This window comes from Austrofundulus limnaeus, unplaced genomic scaffold, assembly GCF_001266775.1.
Source record: "Austrofundulus limnaeus strain Quisiro unplaced genomic scaffold, Austrofundulus_limnaeus-1.0 Scaffold5, whole genome shotgun sequence".
In the NCBI taxonomy this organism is placed as follows: Eukaryota; Metazoa; Chordata; class Actinopteri; order Cyprinodontiformes; family Rivulidae; genus Austrofundulus; species Austrofundulus limnaeus.
The window spans coordinates 1581901-1598534 of NW_013952407.1; the positions used below are offsets into that span (position 1 = coordinate 1581901).

The 16634-nt window shown below is 36.9% G+C and overlaps 1 protein-coding gene across 2 annotated transcripts in view; it reads right to left on the bottom strand.

The window, feature by feature from the left end:
* Positions 1 to 16634, bottom strand: part of pde3b (phosphodiesterase 3B) — a 58343-nt gene that overhangs the window by 10479 nt on the left and 31230 nt on the right. Inside the window, exons 2-12 of one of the 2 annotated variants that reach the window (XM_014026601.1) lie at positions 11084 to 11134; positions 10102 to 10347; positions 9579 to 9730; positions 8049 to 8149; positions 5205 to 5436; positions 5024 to 5115; positions 4384 to 4538; positions 3727 to 3861; positions 3062 to 3173; positions 2794 to 2907; positions 1104 to 1303 (exon numbers count right to left, since the gene is read on the bottom strand). In XM_014026601.1, coding sequence (XP_013882055.1) covers positions 1104 to 1303; positions 2794 to 2907; positions 3062 to 3173; positions 3727 to 3861; positions 4384 to 4538; positions 5024 to 5115; positions 5205 to 5436; positions 8049 to 8149; positions 9579 to 9730; positions 10102 to 10347; positions 11084 to 11134 — 1590 coding nt within the window. Of the gene's footprint in view, positions 1 to 1103; positions 1304 to 2793; positions 2908 to 3061; positions 3174 to 3726; positions 3862 to 4383; positions 4542 to 5023; positions 5116 to 5204; positions 5437 to 8048; positions 8150 to 9578; positions 9731 to 10101; positions 10348 to 11083; positions 11135 to 16634 lie in introns of both variants that reach the window. The other variant, XM_014026592.1, reaches the window with a different exon arrangement.

Below are 16634 nucleotides of genomic sequence, written 5' to 3' on the forward strand. Positions count from 1 at the left end.
CTAAAAGCATAGAAGATATGCGCAAGGGGGTAAAGCAGGCAAAGCCATACACAGGCGCCATCTTGCCCCCCTGTTTTAAAGCATAAAATTGGAAACACTTTTAAAAAATGCGGGCATGAATGTAAAAACACACCTTATTAATTGATGGAATGGTCATTGGTTTTCCTCATCTGGTCTCAAGTGGACTCTGTAATACTGTCCAGTGAATGTGTAGCCCACTGTAAATCTGCCTGTTTATTTTACCAACAACACACCCAGTAACTTTTCCTCAGACTGACAGATGTTGCTGAAATAAACACTAATCAGAGCTCAACAATTAACATGCTTTTTGTCTAAAACTGATGTAGATTTGTGTTGAGTTTCTAGGAGCTCCTCTAGATTTTAAAATGTAGATGAAAACAGGTTATGTTGCTCTTTCCCTTTCTTTCCTCACCACTTCAGTTTAGTCTGATTCCTTTAAAACCAGTTCACAGAGTTACATGTGGCAAAGAAAGATTCTGCCAAGAAGCWGGACAGGAGATAAAACAGTGTCAGTATTTCCTCTGTTGCCTGTTAAGTGMTAACAAAACAATAAAATATTTTGGAAAATACAAATTACTAACTCGAATAAGTAAATTTTTCAATTAATAAGTAAAGCTACAGATGAGAGCTAATGCTAGTCTGTATTACATCACTGCAGAGAGGCTGCCATGTGATTATCTGCAAACAGAGTTAGTCTCAGCTCCACACATCAGTGTTGTTTAGCACAGTTGATTTTCGAAGAAAAAAAAGAAGATTCAGAGGTCTGGTTGAAAACTTTGCAAATGATGACCTCTAAGTTTAAATAACTCAAATGACAGACAGAGATAAGCGTGATGTTACAATTTTAGATTCACTGACCGTGTTTATTTTAACCAAGCGCTTGAGCAACAGTTCAACAGAGGATTTATAAATATACAAAAACATAATAAAAACTCCTGAGTATGAATCTGCCCCACTTGAATGTTAAGGCTTTCCTGAAGTGTTTAAACAGTGCAGCACCASTGTTATGCATTTATATTTGAGTTTGTCTCTAATTTTTTTTTAATAGAAGCTGAAAAAAAACGACAAATTCGGTAGTTTACCTGAGGTGCGTTAGTGGCTATTAAAAAGGCATTTGTGCGGCCCGGATGGTCATAATCGTGCATTGCAGCTGCTACATAAAGGGCCATGAGCTCCAYGGCAGGGATGTTCCAGGCCAGGCAGCCGTAGCTGTCATATGAAACGGTGGAGCTCCTGGAGGAGGCGTAGGATATCCTGCCTGGAGATATCCCACTGTCTGAATCTGGAAAATAACAAACAAGAGCTGAAACAGGAGCAGAAATATGATCACTTTTAATATGTTAAGCCTAACTGAACATAGGGCACACTATTGTCATTTTTGTATAAAAGCCATTTTTCCCCCCATTTCTTAAGTAATTTTGAGCCCTTAAGACTCTCAGAAGATCTCTGGAGTTTTGATGCTTGTTCAGCAGTTTCCATTCCAGTACTTGATCATTCATAAAGTTCTTTAGATTTTTTGTTTTCTTTCAAACTCTGACCTATAAATATTGAGGCATTGGCTCCCAAATGGTTGACCCCGTGTTATATTGACACAAACAAACTAGCAAAGATCCAATTTTAAAAAGAACCTTTAGTCAATTCTCAGAAGCCTGTCTCAAAAATACAATTTGTTCTCTTCTGATGAAGACGGAAGTACCCGTCYAAAGATGTCAGGTATGTCTGTAAAGACATAAAATAACAAAGTGTCTAGTAACTAAGAAAAWTTTTAAGACAAWTTGTTCTCATTTCTTTTGTTGGATCTTTGAAAAATWCRAAAGATAAGACAGTCTAACAACCAYTAAWGTGAGCCATGAGCTGAAAACTTGTCATCCAGTTGATGATCAACTGAAGAATGATTTTTTTTATCTTAGAAATGACTTTCAGATACTGCAGAGGTTTTATAAACCTGACACTTGTTCTTCTGAACATGCTGTCGTGAGGCACAAGAACTGCACAGAAAACAAGTGAAAAAGAAAAGCTTTAAAGGAGACATATCRTGTGTTTAAAACCTTKTTTTTCAKATTTAAATCATTCAGTTGGAACTGCAATGCTTTGTTCTGAACTCCTCCTTTTTGTAACTCCACAAGRCCCTCTTTTACCCKTTTTCTGAGGTGTGRCTCAGACCAACTCGTTTTGAGGCTGTCTCTTTAAACCCAAACGAGGCACTTCACACCCCGCCCCCCTCTAGCTTCCAGAGCGGTACATTCCAACTTGATAGAAAGCCTACAGCCATATAGCGGTGCAGAAACTTTTTTTTATTATATTAAAAATGTCAACAAGAAAAGACTTGTCCATCCAGCCTTACATTGGAGCCAGAGGAGAATGAAGAATTGTAGTTGGTAAGTCCAGAACTTATTTAGAAATTCAGCATAAAAGTCATYAAGGATTTAAAACAATTGCAGAGTTCTGTAAATATTCAAATAAGAGGAAGAAACACATAAAAACCACTACCTAAGTGGTAAATAAACAGCTCTTTTTCTAATCTTATTGATCATTTAAAGTGGCTTTACCTTAAGTCACCTCCATTCATTCACACACCAGCTACARAGAGTTCAGTGTCGTGACACTTTAACATGTGGTGGGAGAAGCCAGGATTGATGCACCGGCCTTCCAATGAGCAGACCCCTGCTACACACTTTGTGCATCTTATAAAATATTTAATCATGTAGTGAATTATTGAGCAGCCATGTGTTCGGTCTACAACCTGCACTCAGGAAACTCTCAGGCGTTTACCTGTGTCACTACCCGTCACGTGCTCACTGTGGATCTGCTGGAACCCGGGGATTGGTCGAGTGGTCAGGTACCAAACAGCGTGGAGCACATCTGTGGCATGAACCCGGTTATGATCTGCACGGTTTGAAACATAACACTGAAAATTACCTTTGCTTTCTAACATATACGCATGTAACTTTTATGCATCACATAATAAAATCTGCTATTTATCTTTGATGCACAATATTATTAATCAGATGAGTCACATGAACATCAATGTAACACTCACAGGGAATGTCTCTGTAGCCACTTTCCAGAGCACAGAAATATGACATGAACTCTCTRACAGGGATCTTGAAGATCTCAAACAGACACATATCCTGGAACAGTGTGTATGTAACCTGAGGAAACATAAGCCAGCATCACTGACACACCGATGTGGAGAGAAGAAAACCAGAATAACAAAAAGTAAAAAATTTAAATCTGAATGAATCGGTTTAAAAGATGACAGTACTACTAAGAGCAAAGAAAGTTCTAATTCGTGTCTATTTAAATCTCTATAAACTCTTGTTTCAACATTTCCAGTGCTGAACATCTGTCCTGTCTGGGTCAGGTTTATGTCTGTCAGGCTTGTATGAAACTGGAAGCAGCACAGCTGCTGAACATATCGACCATTTTCATAGTTAACTCCACCTGTAGACTGTTTTTAATCTACTAAGAATAGATTTTTTTTTCTGTTTGACCTTTTGTTCAGGCTTGCCTGCAGCTTTAATATCATGCATTTATTACTTTAGTTCCCAAATGACACAATAAGAACGTGAATTTCTTGTGTATTCTTGCAAATCCTGATACGGGCGTGTTTTTATCAAACTGCTTTGTCTTTAGTTGTTTAGAAACACTAAAATACACGGTATTCAAATGAAAAGACACAARTGATATATTGGTTGTACTGACGTAGCTGAGAATCCTTCCAGTCTTCCCTCCTGTTTTGTCCACCAGGTCGAAGATCTGAAAGTTCCAGGTGTTCATCCTCTCCATCAGAGCCTTGTGATCCTCCAGCATGGGATCTAACCTGAACTCCTGTTCACCCTGAGGACAACCATCTAATTAAATATACATCTTAGGTGAATAAATACATCTACTACATTAGTTTTTGCTCTACCAGTTTAGCGTTGCATTGACACATGAAAGGGAAATAAAAAAAGATAAAAACACTTTAAATCAAATACCAAACAAAATCGCCATAGAAAAACCAAAGATGCATTAACTGCTTTTATAAGGAATTTAAAAGTATTTACCTGTCTTTTTTTAAACTAAAACATTATTTATGTGCAAAACATTGAATCTCGCATAAAAATTATCTTATAGTAAAATAAAAATGCTTTAGAGTTGAACTTTAAATATGTCTCATAAATAAACATATAATAAAGGCAAATAAGACATTTTACTTCCACATAAATGCTCAACTTCTGTGTGTAATTCTTGAATTAATTAACTAAATGAGTAAAACAACCAAAGTAAGTGCGACACAGATCCAAAACGTAACAACTGCTCCACCTGCTGTGCTCAACAGGACAATCATACAAAGTCCAACACTCTGAAGAAACGCACCTCGGATTGTTTTTGTGTTTGCTGGTCTGTGCTCGGGCTGTTCTCCTTCTCCTCCTCTGCCAGTCCCTCGTCTCCTCCAGTGTCTGACCTCCCGTCTCGGGACACCTCCACCTCTTCCCTGATAAGAGGCTCCCCCGTGAACTCCAGACCTTCAACTGCTGTGACAACACACATGTGACAGAGTGTAAGGCCGTACAAAATGTAATACTGACAAAAAAGCCTGAAAGTACTACAGAATGKAAGCTGCCTTACATGTCAAAGATTTTTAATGATTTTCTTGCACTCAGGAGTATGTGTTGGGAATGAATCATAGCTACTACCATGCCAAATTTCAGCTCAAAATCTAATAAAATGATGGAGTTATAGTAATTATTTGTATTTGCTAAGGTCAGTCCTTTCATTATGGGGTAAAATTACTGTGTAATATTATGTACCTGCACTAAAATTAATATTATTGAAATGTTATTTTTCCTAGTAGTTTTTGCCTGAGTGTATAAAACTTGTAGTATTCTCAGTGTCCAGCAGAGAGCAGCATCAACCTTTTAACYTCCTGAGAAAAGAGTTTCTCTTTGGCTGCACTGGATCACTGAACAAGCCTGTCTGCCATGACTGCATTCCACTCTGAACCAAGTGTTTCTACCTGAGCGCCTGCAATGAGCGTCACTGATGTAGGGTTGGTGAGATTCCCCCGTGTCGCTGCTAGAAACTCCCTTGAGCATCTGGCGACCACAGCTATGACAAACACAGACATGTTCCKGTTGCAGCGTTAAAAAACTCGGTGACACTAAAGAAAGGCTACAAGAGACAACGTGAAGCTTCACCTGGTGCACAGAGGGAAAGTAGCACCGCGGAAGGCCTGCTGAAAATCAGTGGCGCTGACTGTGTGGACTAAAGGCTTATGCATGTTCAGGTTGACGCTCGGCTTGGTCAGGAAGTCCGCCGTGTCTGGGAACTCCACAGGAAGTCGAGCGGCGAGGGACGAGGAGGAACCTGAGCTGAGAGCTGGAGGGCTATGGCTTGGTGAGGTGACTGGGCTCAGGCTGGGTGACGCACCTGGTGTGGATGGAACAAAAAAACAAAAATATTCAGTTTCATTTATACATTCATTTTACAGGGTTCCTTCCTATAGTTTAAGGCAGGTTAAATTTAAGACCTTTTAAGACTTTTTAATGCCAATTGAAATTAAATTTAAGACCAAGTTCATAATAAACACAAATGACAAAAATAAAATAAAAAGTGGCAAAAACTCACAAACCAAAGTACTTTTTGTTTAAGTATTAAAATATTGCTAATAGACCATTTGTTTTTATCCATGTCTAACTATAGCAGAAACATTCTTAGCAGTCAGTTTTAAACTGAAGTTAGTTTCTGGAAATCCTCTAATGACCCAAAATTTGGAGTTTTAGGACCCGCAGTGGAGTCTTAACCCAGTTTGCTGTAGATGAAACCTTAAAGTGCCTGTGGCATCAATTTTTTTTGTAAGAAAAGTGAATGCATTTTTGGAAAGACAACATTAACATATTACAAAACAAATTTCACGTTGCTCAGATGAACAGTTGTTGAGATATTTGCATGTGAAGTAACAGGAAGTGATGTCAAAGGGGAATGTCTGCATGTGAATATTTAAAAAAATAATTTACCAATTATTTTAATATTTGAGATGAATTACAATCATCCTACTTACAACGTGTTAACAGTTTTAAGACCTCTGAAAGATTGATTGAAGACATTTTAAGGCTAATTGGGTGAATGCCTATATGGCATTCACACCATTGAGATCATTTTTCATGTTTTTCGGCACCTTTCTCGTTCCACAATTTTTGTGCTGCTTCAACCAATCATATATCAAAACGTTCAGCTCTTTCATGCAATGCCGGCTATGACTTTTGGTATTTCATCTATTTTTAGTTTTTTAGCTATTTCAACTTTTTAGCCACTTTTTTTCCCATTGACTTTGAATGGGGCAATTTTCAACAACCTTAAAATCCTTCAAACAGTTTCTAAATATTTAGAAAACCTTACACAATTTGTTCTGGTTATGCTCTTTTTTACTGTCRTGTGCAAATTTTAGRTACMTTTTTGCTAATTGTAGGTTTTTTCTGCTATTTCAGCTAAAAATTACTTCTTTCTGCTATTATTCTTTTTTCTGCTTTGTTATAGTTTTTCTGCTAATTTGTGCTATTTATGCTTCTTACAGTTGCTTTCTTCTATATTCAGCTATTTGCTACAAATTTAGCTAAATTTTAGCTGTTATTAGCCACTGTTAGCTTTCTATGCTAATTACACATTTTTCTGGAGCAATTTCAACTGAATTCTGCTAAATTCAGCAAACTTGTGCTCCTTATACATCCTTATGCTAATTAAAATGTTTCCAGCTACTTTTTAGCTGTTTTACTAAAAACTTCGGCTGTTTTACCTGTTTTACTTCAAATTATCACTTTTTAGTTTAATGATTTTCTGTTAATTTTGAATTTGTTACATCCATTTCACCATCTGTGTGCAACTTTCAACTTGAGTCTGCTATCTTTAGCTTATATATGCTAACTTAAGCTTTTTGCTGCTATATCAGGTAAAATTGTACTTTTTTCTGCAATTCTTCTATGTTTTTCTGCTTTGTTATACATTTTTCTGCTAATTTATGCTGTTTATGCTTCTTTTGCATTCTGCTATGTTCAGCTATTTTAGCCTTTAGCTTTTTATGCTAATTCAGGCATATTTTTGCTCCTTTTAACTGTTTTTCTGCCTTTTTTTGCTTCGTTCAGCTTTTCATGTTTAACAACACGTTCAGCTCAATTTCAGCTTCTGCAGCAGCTTTCAGCTAAAGTTTTCAGCTACAGGRATTCACACTAGCATTTTCGCAGGAAATGCAATTTCTCTAGTTAAGGCCTTATTTTTGGATTGATGAATTCAATGCTTTTTAAGACTTTTTAAGGAAATGCAGGAACCCTGTTTTAATGTACAAAACAGTAATATTCTCTCCACAAATACAAAACACATTTTAAACAAAATTGTACAAATTACAAAAAAATTTAACATACTACAATTTAATGACACAACGACAAACTAAATATGGTTATGCATATTTAAGTTTTTTACCCCCCAAAAAAGCCAAATATGAAGCTAATAATATCATCATTRACTTTGTGTAAATTATTTTGCAATACAAACAGATTTAATTTTAACTGGATGTATTGTGACCAACACTCATATAATGACAACTATGGAAGGGTTAAGTGAACAGCACAAACGTGGCTTTTCTAAGCACACTTTATTGAAAATGCTTTTCCATATTTTAAACTTTATATATTTCTTTTTATATTAGATTTATTATCCATAATAAGGCCTAGAAATGTAACTTCTGACACCCTTTCAGTTAAAGGTTGATCAATAACTGACGTGAAATCGGCATTTTCCAGTTTGACCAAAAAATAATTTCAAATATTCCAATTTGTGAATAATTTGCTATTTCTAACAACTTACATTTAGACATCTTACAATCAAATATTTTGTTTTTTTTTTTTTTCAAATCCCTTTCTAAAGTGAAATATTTTTGTATCTAAAAAACAAATAAATAAAAAAAGAAGAAAAAATTAGATAATTTAGTCACTTTCCAAATATTGGAATATTAAAAAAAAGAAGTTTGTGTGATTTTGGGAAGATCTCACCTGCTCTCCTGGGCCCAGAATGGTATGTCAGGGTAACAGAGGAAGACCTCTGCTTGGGAATGGTGAGCAGGTTTGCATTGGGGCCGTTGGTTAGAGCCGAGCTGGAACACAAAGCAGGTCTTTACTTGTAAAAACAAACTCATCCAAACCTTCTGCATGGTCATGACAAACTGTTTTGACTCATCAGGAGAACAAAGTTAAAGCCAACAGCTTGAAGATGATCCTCCACAGCCAGGCGTTTCCTGCCATCTGCTGGAGAGAAACTGTCTAAACACTGGACCCCTTGTGTGGTTCACGGACCCTCATTATAATGACATTCAACTCCTTCCTTTTTGTATAAAATCCCCCCCTTTTTAAATGTGTTAAAAAATCAAAAGATTTGAAACKCTGCCTCTCTGTTTCTGTTTGTTGGTGGGACCTCAATGCTCCAACTACTAAAGAAAAAATAGACTTTGGAGAACTTTTTCCTCTTTTTTACATGTACAGTACATGTGTTTTTGTAATTTATTCACTGTAGGATCTGGTCTGACTTTGGCAAAAGAATCATGGACTCATTGACTGTATCTCRTCTTGTCTCACATCTTTAGCTCGTCAGACGCAAACAAAATGTTTTCCTATCAAAGCACTAAAACTAGCTACTTATTTTTTCAGAATGTTAAAGTTACATCCTCACCAACCGACCAAGGAAAAACTACAAATAACAGTAACATCCATTTTTTTGGTTGCCTTTTGCTAATAAATGAGTGTCTCAAATCAGACACTTCATGTTTATAGCTCAAGCCTCCAATAAAAATAATACAGATAAGACAGATGAGTCTGGATGGAAAGGGAGGAAAACGTCCTTATATTTGTTACTTTTAGGATGAATTGTTGTAATTCTTTATTTTCAGGATGTTCTAGTTGATCCAAAATACTGCAGGATGAATTTTGATGAGAATCAGAAAGAAAGAGATCAGATTTTTCTCAACTATAGTTTCTTTCCACTGTCTCTTCAATAAATCAATAAAGGAGTTTAAAATCATTCTTTTTCATTACAGTACTAAAGATCACAATTTTATATTATTTCAACTGAGTGCAACACTTGCAAATCCAAACAATACCATGTCACTTTGATTTCTAAGATGATCAGCTTAACTAAAACCTTCTTGCAACTTTATAAGATGAACCCTAAAATAACTGAACCCGTGCTTCACCCACAAAAACCAGAGMTCAGTCAAAACACTAGGGTTGTTACAGGCTTTTAAAATCTGAAGATAAATAACATTTACATAAAAATAAACTAGTCACCTGTACAGACTCTGGATGGTTTCACAGCAATGCATGGTGGGACATGTAGTTCTGAGCTGGGATAAAATGAGCTTTATTTGATTTATATTATCTTTCCCAGGAGTGGATTTATTTAGAACATAAATGTGTTTTTCTGTTCGGTCTGGAACAATAAAACCTTTTTAAAATTGAAAAAACAAAAAAACAAAACTAGGGTTGTCAAATAGTTCAACTCCAAAACAAAGCTGRGTGTCTGTCGGGTACCTGGTCAAGCTGAGGTCACAGTGGGGTCTCTTTACACTGTTACGCTCCCAGCGCGAAGAGGCAGAGTCAAGAAGAGACAGAGACGAAGGCGTGGAGGAGGTGGAACTCCGCCTGGGCTGAGGGGTGGGGAGGCTGTTTCTGCTGCTCAAACCCTGACAGGTAGAAGAAGCGTGATGTGCATCTGGATGTTTGACACACAAACTGACGAGGCTGATGCGTAGACATTAATTATTACATTTAAAAGCATTTTCAAACTTTGGCCAAGTTCAGACACACTATACGGAGCATCACTAATAAAACCCAAAAATAAAAAGTCCTTTTTTTACAAAAAGATATTTTATACAACTAATTACCAACATTARTGGCGTTACTACTGCACTTTGCTCCACAGTATCTTTAATATTGTTAGACACCGTAAAGCCTTATGGTGCCTAAATAGCCTAAATAAAGTAATAAATTATCAATATCAGCACCTAAAGTAAATAGAGGGTTAGTTTACAGCTCTAGTAAAACTTTTACCCACCTTTATTCCTTTCCTGTCACTTCTCTCTACAGAGTCCTCCGCCTCCACAGAGTAGAAACCGGGGAAAGGCGTAAAGGGGTTGACCCTGGGCCGGCACGAGCCTGAAAACGTCCCCAAGAGGCTGGAGATGCTACGGAGAGATGTGATGGTGTTGGGCGGCAGCGACGACTCCATCAATAGGTCCGACACAAGATTTCTAGCCTCGTTGATGACGGAGAGATCCACACCGTTGCCGCTCCCTGCACCCTGCCGCACGAGCCACACATGGTGCAGMTTAGAGACAAGGGGAGCACGGTCAGAAGGCATCTTTGCATCTTCGAACAGGGTGACAATTTTCCAAACACGTCTTTACATCTTTGYGGGAAATCTAACGTTCTCCTACCTAACCAAGCCGGTATTTCTAATTTCTAACTTCTTCTCCCAGTTCATTTCTCTCCTCTTGTCTCCTAATCCAGGGTCTTACACAAGAAGACAGTAAAAACAACTTCAGTGTTTAAAAAAAAAAAGAAAAAAAAAGAAGTCAAAATTCCATTTGGAAAGCAGAAAACTATGCTTATATCAAAAGTTAAGTCCCATAAATTGTAAGTGCAATCTATCCTAATGTAATCCATGCTWCTTTCTTTTAGGATCGCTTTCATAAAAAAGAAATGTTCTGACTGGGTCAACTTTATGTCAGGAACATGAACAAATAATGACTTTTGGCCTCGGACAGCTAAATTCTTTGACAGATTATACAAATAGTTTCAAAAGTGCATAGAATGTCAAAGTAAGATAAAAATGTGTCAGGACAATGGCTCCAAGGCCATTGTAAGCAAGGTTTTTTACACAATGTTCAAGTAAAGAAATGTGGGGAAAAGAACTAAATGTCCTGAAGGTGAATTTGGTTCAACTACAAGCAACTCTGTTTTTTAAAACAGGATTTCCTGTAAATAAAAATAATAATAATAAATAAAAAACAAGATGTAAGCTAAAACAAACTGACCTGAGACTGTGGTTTGTACCAGTGCTTCAGATCCCAGTCCCAAAGGATCATCTGAAAAAACACAAGACAGTCGTTACTCAGATGTCACCGCAGTATAAACGTTTGCTTCGAACACATAAGGAACCTGGCCTTTGACTAGCACTCCACTTTGAGCCACCTGTGAGCAGGCCAAGCAGGAGAGCACAGCTCTGYGTATTTTTTTCCCCTCTGCCCAATATCTAAACACACACTGTAGTAACAGTTTACATTAAGTATTTCCTGCACCCCTTAATGCARTTTCTTACTGCAAGAACTGTTTTTGCACCCAGGCTGACCGACAGCAGCGTGAGGCTTTCACTGAAAGAAACAGCAGAAAAACAAAACCACTAAAACCACCACGGTGCGTGTACAATGGAGTCATGAGATCTTATCAAGCTTCATCTACGTCAATCGGCTGCATTTCCATGCTATCTGTTGGTACCCACACGGGAGCACTCACACTTCACAGCAGTGTGRGGTCAAAGCTGGCACAGGTTGTGTAACACTATGTTGGTGGACGTGAAATAACCCAATCTCCAACGTCAAGTGACTGCAATACTAATCAAACAGATGCTATTACTCAAGGCAGCATTTAGGCTGGCTAAAAATTACACAACGTTAACTTTATTGAATTACTTTTCCAACAAATGCACACACAAACCAAAGAATCTCTTTCATTTTTGACCCTGTGTGCTGTAGTTTGACTCTGCACCACAAGAGGGAAAGGACTGATTTGTATTTGAAAAGCAACAAATTCCACGAGCATCATTCTAACATGTAAACACAAGCAGAAGGCTCACTTCCAGGTGTAAACAGGGCACACTATGTCAAAATAAATGAAAAGTTGTCATCAAATTTAGTAATTTTATGAGTTCTGATAGAACAGTTACTGAGTTTAGATAAATTAACTTTACTTCTTCTTTTTGCAAAGTAAAAACATATTTTTCAACTTTTGTAATGCAATTTTGGGTACCACTTTACAATAAGGCTCCCCTTATACATGGCTTTTAAGTAGTTTACAGATATGTTATTAATTAATCTGTAAACACTTTGTAAATTATTAATACGTGTTTATTATGCATTAATTAAGGTCAAAAAGAGACTAAACTGTCRGGTCTTTCCAAATACTGAGCCAAATCTGTTTGTGTATTAAATATTTCASACTAGTTTCCTGCTTTGTAAGCACAATAAAGATTAGTAAARACATATTTTAACACATAATATTGTACTATATTACTACATRATAAATATCCACAAATATTAAAGGGATCCTTATTGTAAAMTGTAAAACTGTACACTATTTTGGATGGGGTGGGATTATTTGGTATTAACATATTTTTCTACATTTACTTTTTTGATACATCAACATTGTTGATAGTAGTTACATGTTTGAACAATAATTTCAAATACTGATTATCAACACAAAGTTTTAAAATGATTTTTCARATTAAAACTAACTTTTGACATTTATAAATGTTTATTTGTCATTAATAAATATTGTACTGTATTACACTTTACAATAAGTCTCCCTTTGACAGTTGTGAATGTTTGTAATGCAGTAATACAGTACAATATTAATATGTTAAAATATGTTTTGCTTATCGTTATTGTACTTACAGTGTGGTAACCTTGTCTGAAATGTTTAATAAGCACCTTTAAATGTAATATGTACATGAACAGATTTGTCTCATTWTTTGGTAAGAAATTGGTCTTTCCGTCCTTAATTATTGCATAATTAACATRTATTAATGAGTTATAAAGTGTTTACAGATTAATTTATAACCTACCTATAAACTCTTTATAAGTCATCTATAAGGGGAGCCTTACTGTAAAGTGGTACCCAATCTTGTAATAAAAATCACATWACAGGAAAAGGTTACACAAACATTTAAATACAATTAGAAAAATCCATTAAGTGACAACTTATATCCATTTTCAAACATCAAACTTAAACGCAAACTGGCTAAATAAAGCAAATAAAATCTGTCTTTATTGTTAAATGAACTGGTGGGTCCACTTCTAATTAGCACCCATTTCACTGGTCAAAGTGGGATGTTGGGTGTTTGTCATCAGCATCTGTACAATGCTGCCAAACATTTAATATGGCAAATAAGCCCTGCCATGGCAACCCGACACAGAGGCCAGCAAACACTGCTCCATACGCCATGGCAACGAGATGGCGGGAGACGTCCGGAGGACAGAGTTGTCGGCCTTCTGTTTGTTTACAGAGAGAATCAGAAAGACTGAAACCGAGAGATGAGTACAGGCTGAAGAAGGGATGACAACAACAACAACATAAAGAACAGGGGACCAGAAATGAAGAAGAGAAACGACATTGAGACACAGGTGGGTAGTCTGTTCCATGRGCACTCCAGACACGGAGTGACGCTCTTAACTGTGTCACAAGATAAAACATGCCGAGTACTGCGTGTTCAATCTAACTGTTGCTGCATGCTTTTCACTTCACTGCTGCAGTGTGTGTGCCAAGTCCAAACGTATTTACCATAAGTTGTTTTTGCAAGCCATGAGATCAAATCTTTCAATGAACAGAAGATCTTTATTTTTTTTAGTTATACAGTATCTGATGAAAAATATTTGCTTGAGTAAAAAAAATAAATAAATGCATGCATTTATACAACCCAAACACTACGACGCCTACATTTAAGCATTTTTGTTGACAAAATGCTCTTTAGAGGCTGTAAACACGGATTTTTCTCAGGTAAAAGTGGGGTACTAGTAGGTTAGCGGCAGTCTCATAACCCTGAGGCTGCAGGTTTGAATCCAGGTTGGGTGTGGAGGTATAAAACAATTGCCCAAATTTTCAAGCAACTTTGCTTGTTGTGGCAACTCCTAGAGAAAGGAGCAGCCAAAAGAAAAGCAACAGCAAACAGAGGTCCTAGCACTTGGCCTTTTTTCTATTACACTCTTATTTTCAAATACTTCTAAAATAGTACTGTAAAGATTTTTGACTCATATGAATAAATACAAATCAACTGATCACCCAACTGTATCTAAATATGTTTACATTTTATTTACCTTTTTTAGTTCCTCTTTAACTCAAAAAGCATCTGAAGGCAAGACTTTTACTAACAGACTATTTTGACTTAAGTGCATAAAATTTCAAAATATATATTTTTAAAATGTCTCTATTTTTACTCTTTTACAGCTGATTATATCTCGTGTATGTGTAATTCTGGCTGACACTGCGTGCAAACTCACAAGAGCACAAGCATAAAAATTATTTATGGCTCAGGTTTTTCCAGAAAGTAAAAAAAAATAGACAGCACTGCGTATGCACACTTTCACAAATACATGACAAAGCAAACAGAAAAAGATCATTTCTAAGAAATCAAAATAAAACAAAAACATAATTACAAACAGCATAAACTGGAAATATGACTATAATTTCTGACACACGCGCACACACCAAATTTCACTCACACACAACACTTCAACGAGACGGGTCGTAAATATTTCCTAACAGGAGTCAATAAACCTGTGCGAGCTATTAGACAGCCAGTTAGTTGCACCCGTGTGTCATATTAGCTTGGCTCCTCTGTGTGAGAGGTGCTAGAAGTGATAAAAACATGCTAATAGGAGATTGAGGGGGTGGGGTTGGGGCAGAGAGAAGGTATCAATGGTAGGCGGGCAGTCGGGAATGGCATTTGTATGTAGAGGAGCACAGCAATGCTGACGTCAGTCTGCAGCGACGTACAGCGTCAGCAGCCCACCGCACATGCACACACTGACAACCAGGATTGACTGTCGGGACGCAACAGTGAAAACAAAATGGTACAAGGAGAGAGAGTAAAACATCAGCTTCACACACCTGATGCACAGGTGATTAGCTAACCACTGGAGGGGGCTGGTAGAGTGTTCAGTTGTTTGTCCTGCTTGCCTGGAAACGGCTTAACTGACAGAAAAGAGCTGTGTCTGGATCACAGGGCTTAGACGGAGGGAGCAGACTGGGATTAAAATAAAACACTCTGAACTCTTGAACTTGCCAGACTCCTAAAAATCCATTCTGTTTGTAATGACACATTAAACAATATGATGCTCTACTGCACGTGTGTCAAACTCAAGGCCCGCAGGCCAAAAGTGGCCCGCCACAGGATTTTATCTGGCCCGTGAGAACTTCAAAGATGTCTTAAAATAAATGCATACTGCTTTAATGCCAGCATTGACCATAAACTGAATCACCCATAATGCATATTGATTATTTTACTTGCAAAAACAAGGTATCCAACAACTATGTGGAGGTGCACAGTGTTCAAAGGTAGCCAGTAGCAGGCAAAACTCACCATTTAAAATCTCCATTTTGCTGCCTTTTTGCTAGCTAAATTTCCTGCAGCCCAGTTGTACTAGGAAGTGGGACTTACCTGCGTACAAGTTGTTCATTTAAACAGTAATCCCCCTTCAGTGGGAATTCCCTGTCAGAAAGTGGAAGAGTTCAGAGTTCAAGACGGCAGCTACTCACTACAACTAAACAGTGAGTAAAACTCTTACTTTTACTTTTAATAGTATTTCTGTATTATTTATTTCACATATAGTCTTTCGTGCACGTGGTACTTTTCAGTGTTTGTAAATATAAAAAAATAGAATATTGAAAAATTGAAATTGAAAACAAAATTGTTTCTATGCAGGAAATACCACATAGAGTTCAGTTAGTTATAAGCAGTGATCAACTGTAGCAGTGAGACAAGGAACATGATGTTCCGTGTTTTTAGTTAAAGTTGAACATGAAACATCAAAGTTCATTGCAACTGGCCCTATAAAGGCAACCTTATTACTCACATGGCTCTTGATGAAAACGAGTTTGACACCCCTGCTCTACTGTATATATTTGTAAAAGAATATATATATATATACATTTCTTCTAGCAATCTCAGGCTTTTAGTTGTGTTTGCTTTACTTAAATGGTTTCCACTTTAAGGAGAAAATTTATACTACTATAGCATCAGTTCTGTATAGCTCAGCAGCATTTCAGATCTACAGGACCAGTGGGATAACTCAGGGTACTGTAGATGGCTTAACCCATGTGGCTACCACCAGTATCGTCAGAGCAACCTGACAAGACGATGAAAAATTCTTCGACTAAAAGGAACTTGTTCAAAATGCATCCCTCTCCTTCATACTCATCTACCACTTCACTGGACCTGTGGTTGTTCAGCGTCTGCCCAGCACAACTGAGCACCTGTAAGTTTCATTTGATCTATTTTTGTCCCTTCAAGCTAAAATCAGATTTTTTTTATCAGTCTTTGGTTATTGTTCTTTTTAGCAATAGTGTTGTGAATAATAGGAAATATAGATGTTTGCACTGCAAAAATAATTTTTTTATTTATTATTTTTTAAGAGGTAACGTTACATGTTTAGTAAGTTGCCTGTCTTGTCATCACTAGAAATATAGTAGTAGATAAAAGCTCAAACACAACCACAAAATATTGGTAACTTTAAGCAATGTTCATACTGCAGGCAAATGCAACCCAAATTTTTGCCCCTTTGCAACCTACACATTTAAATTACAATGCGAATG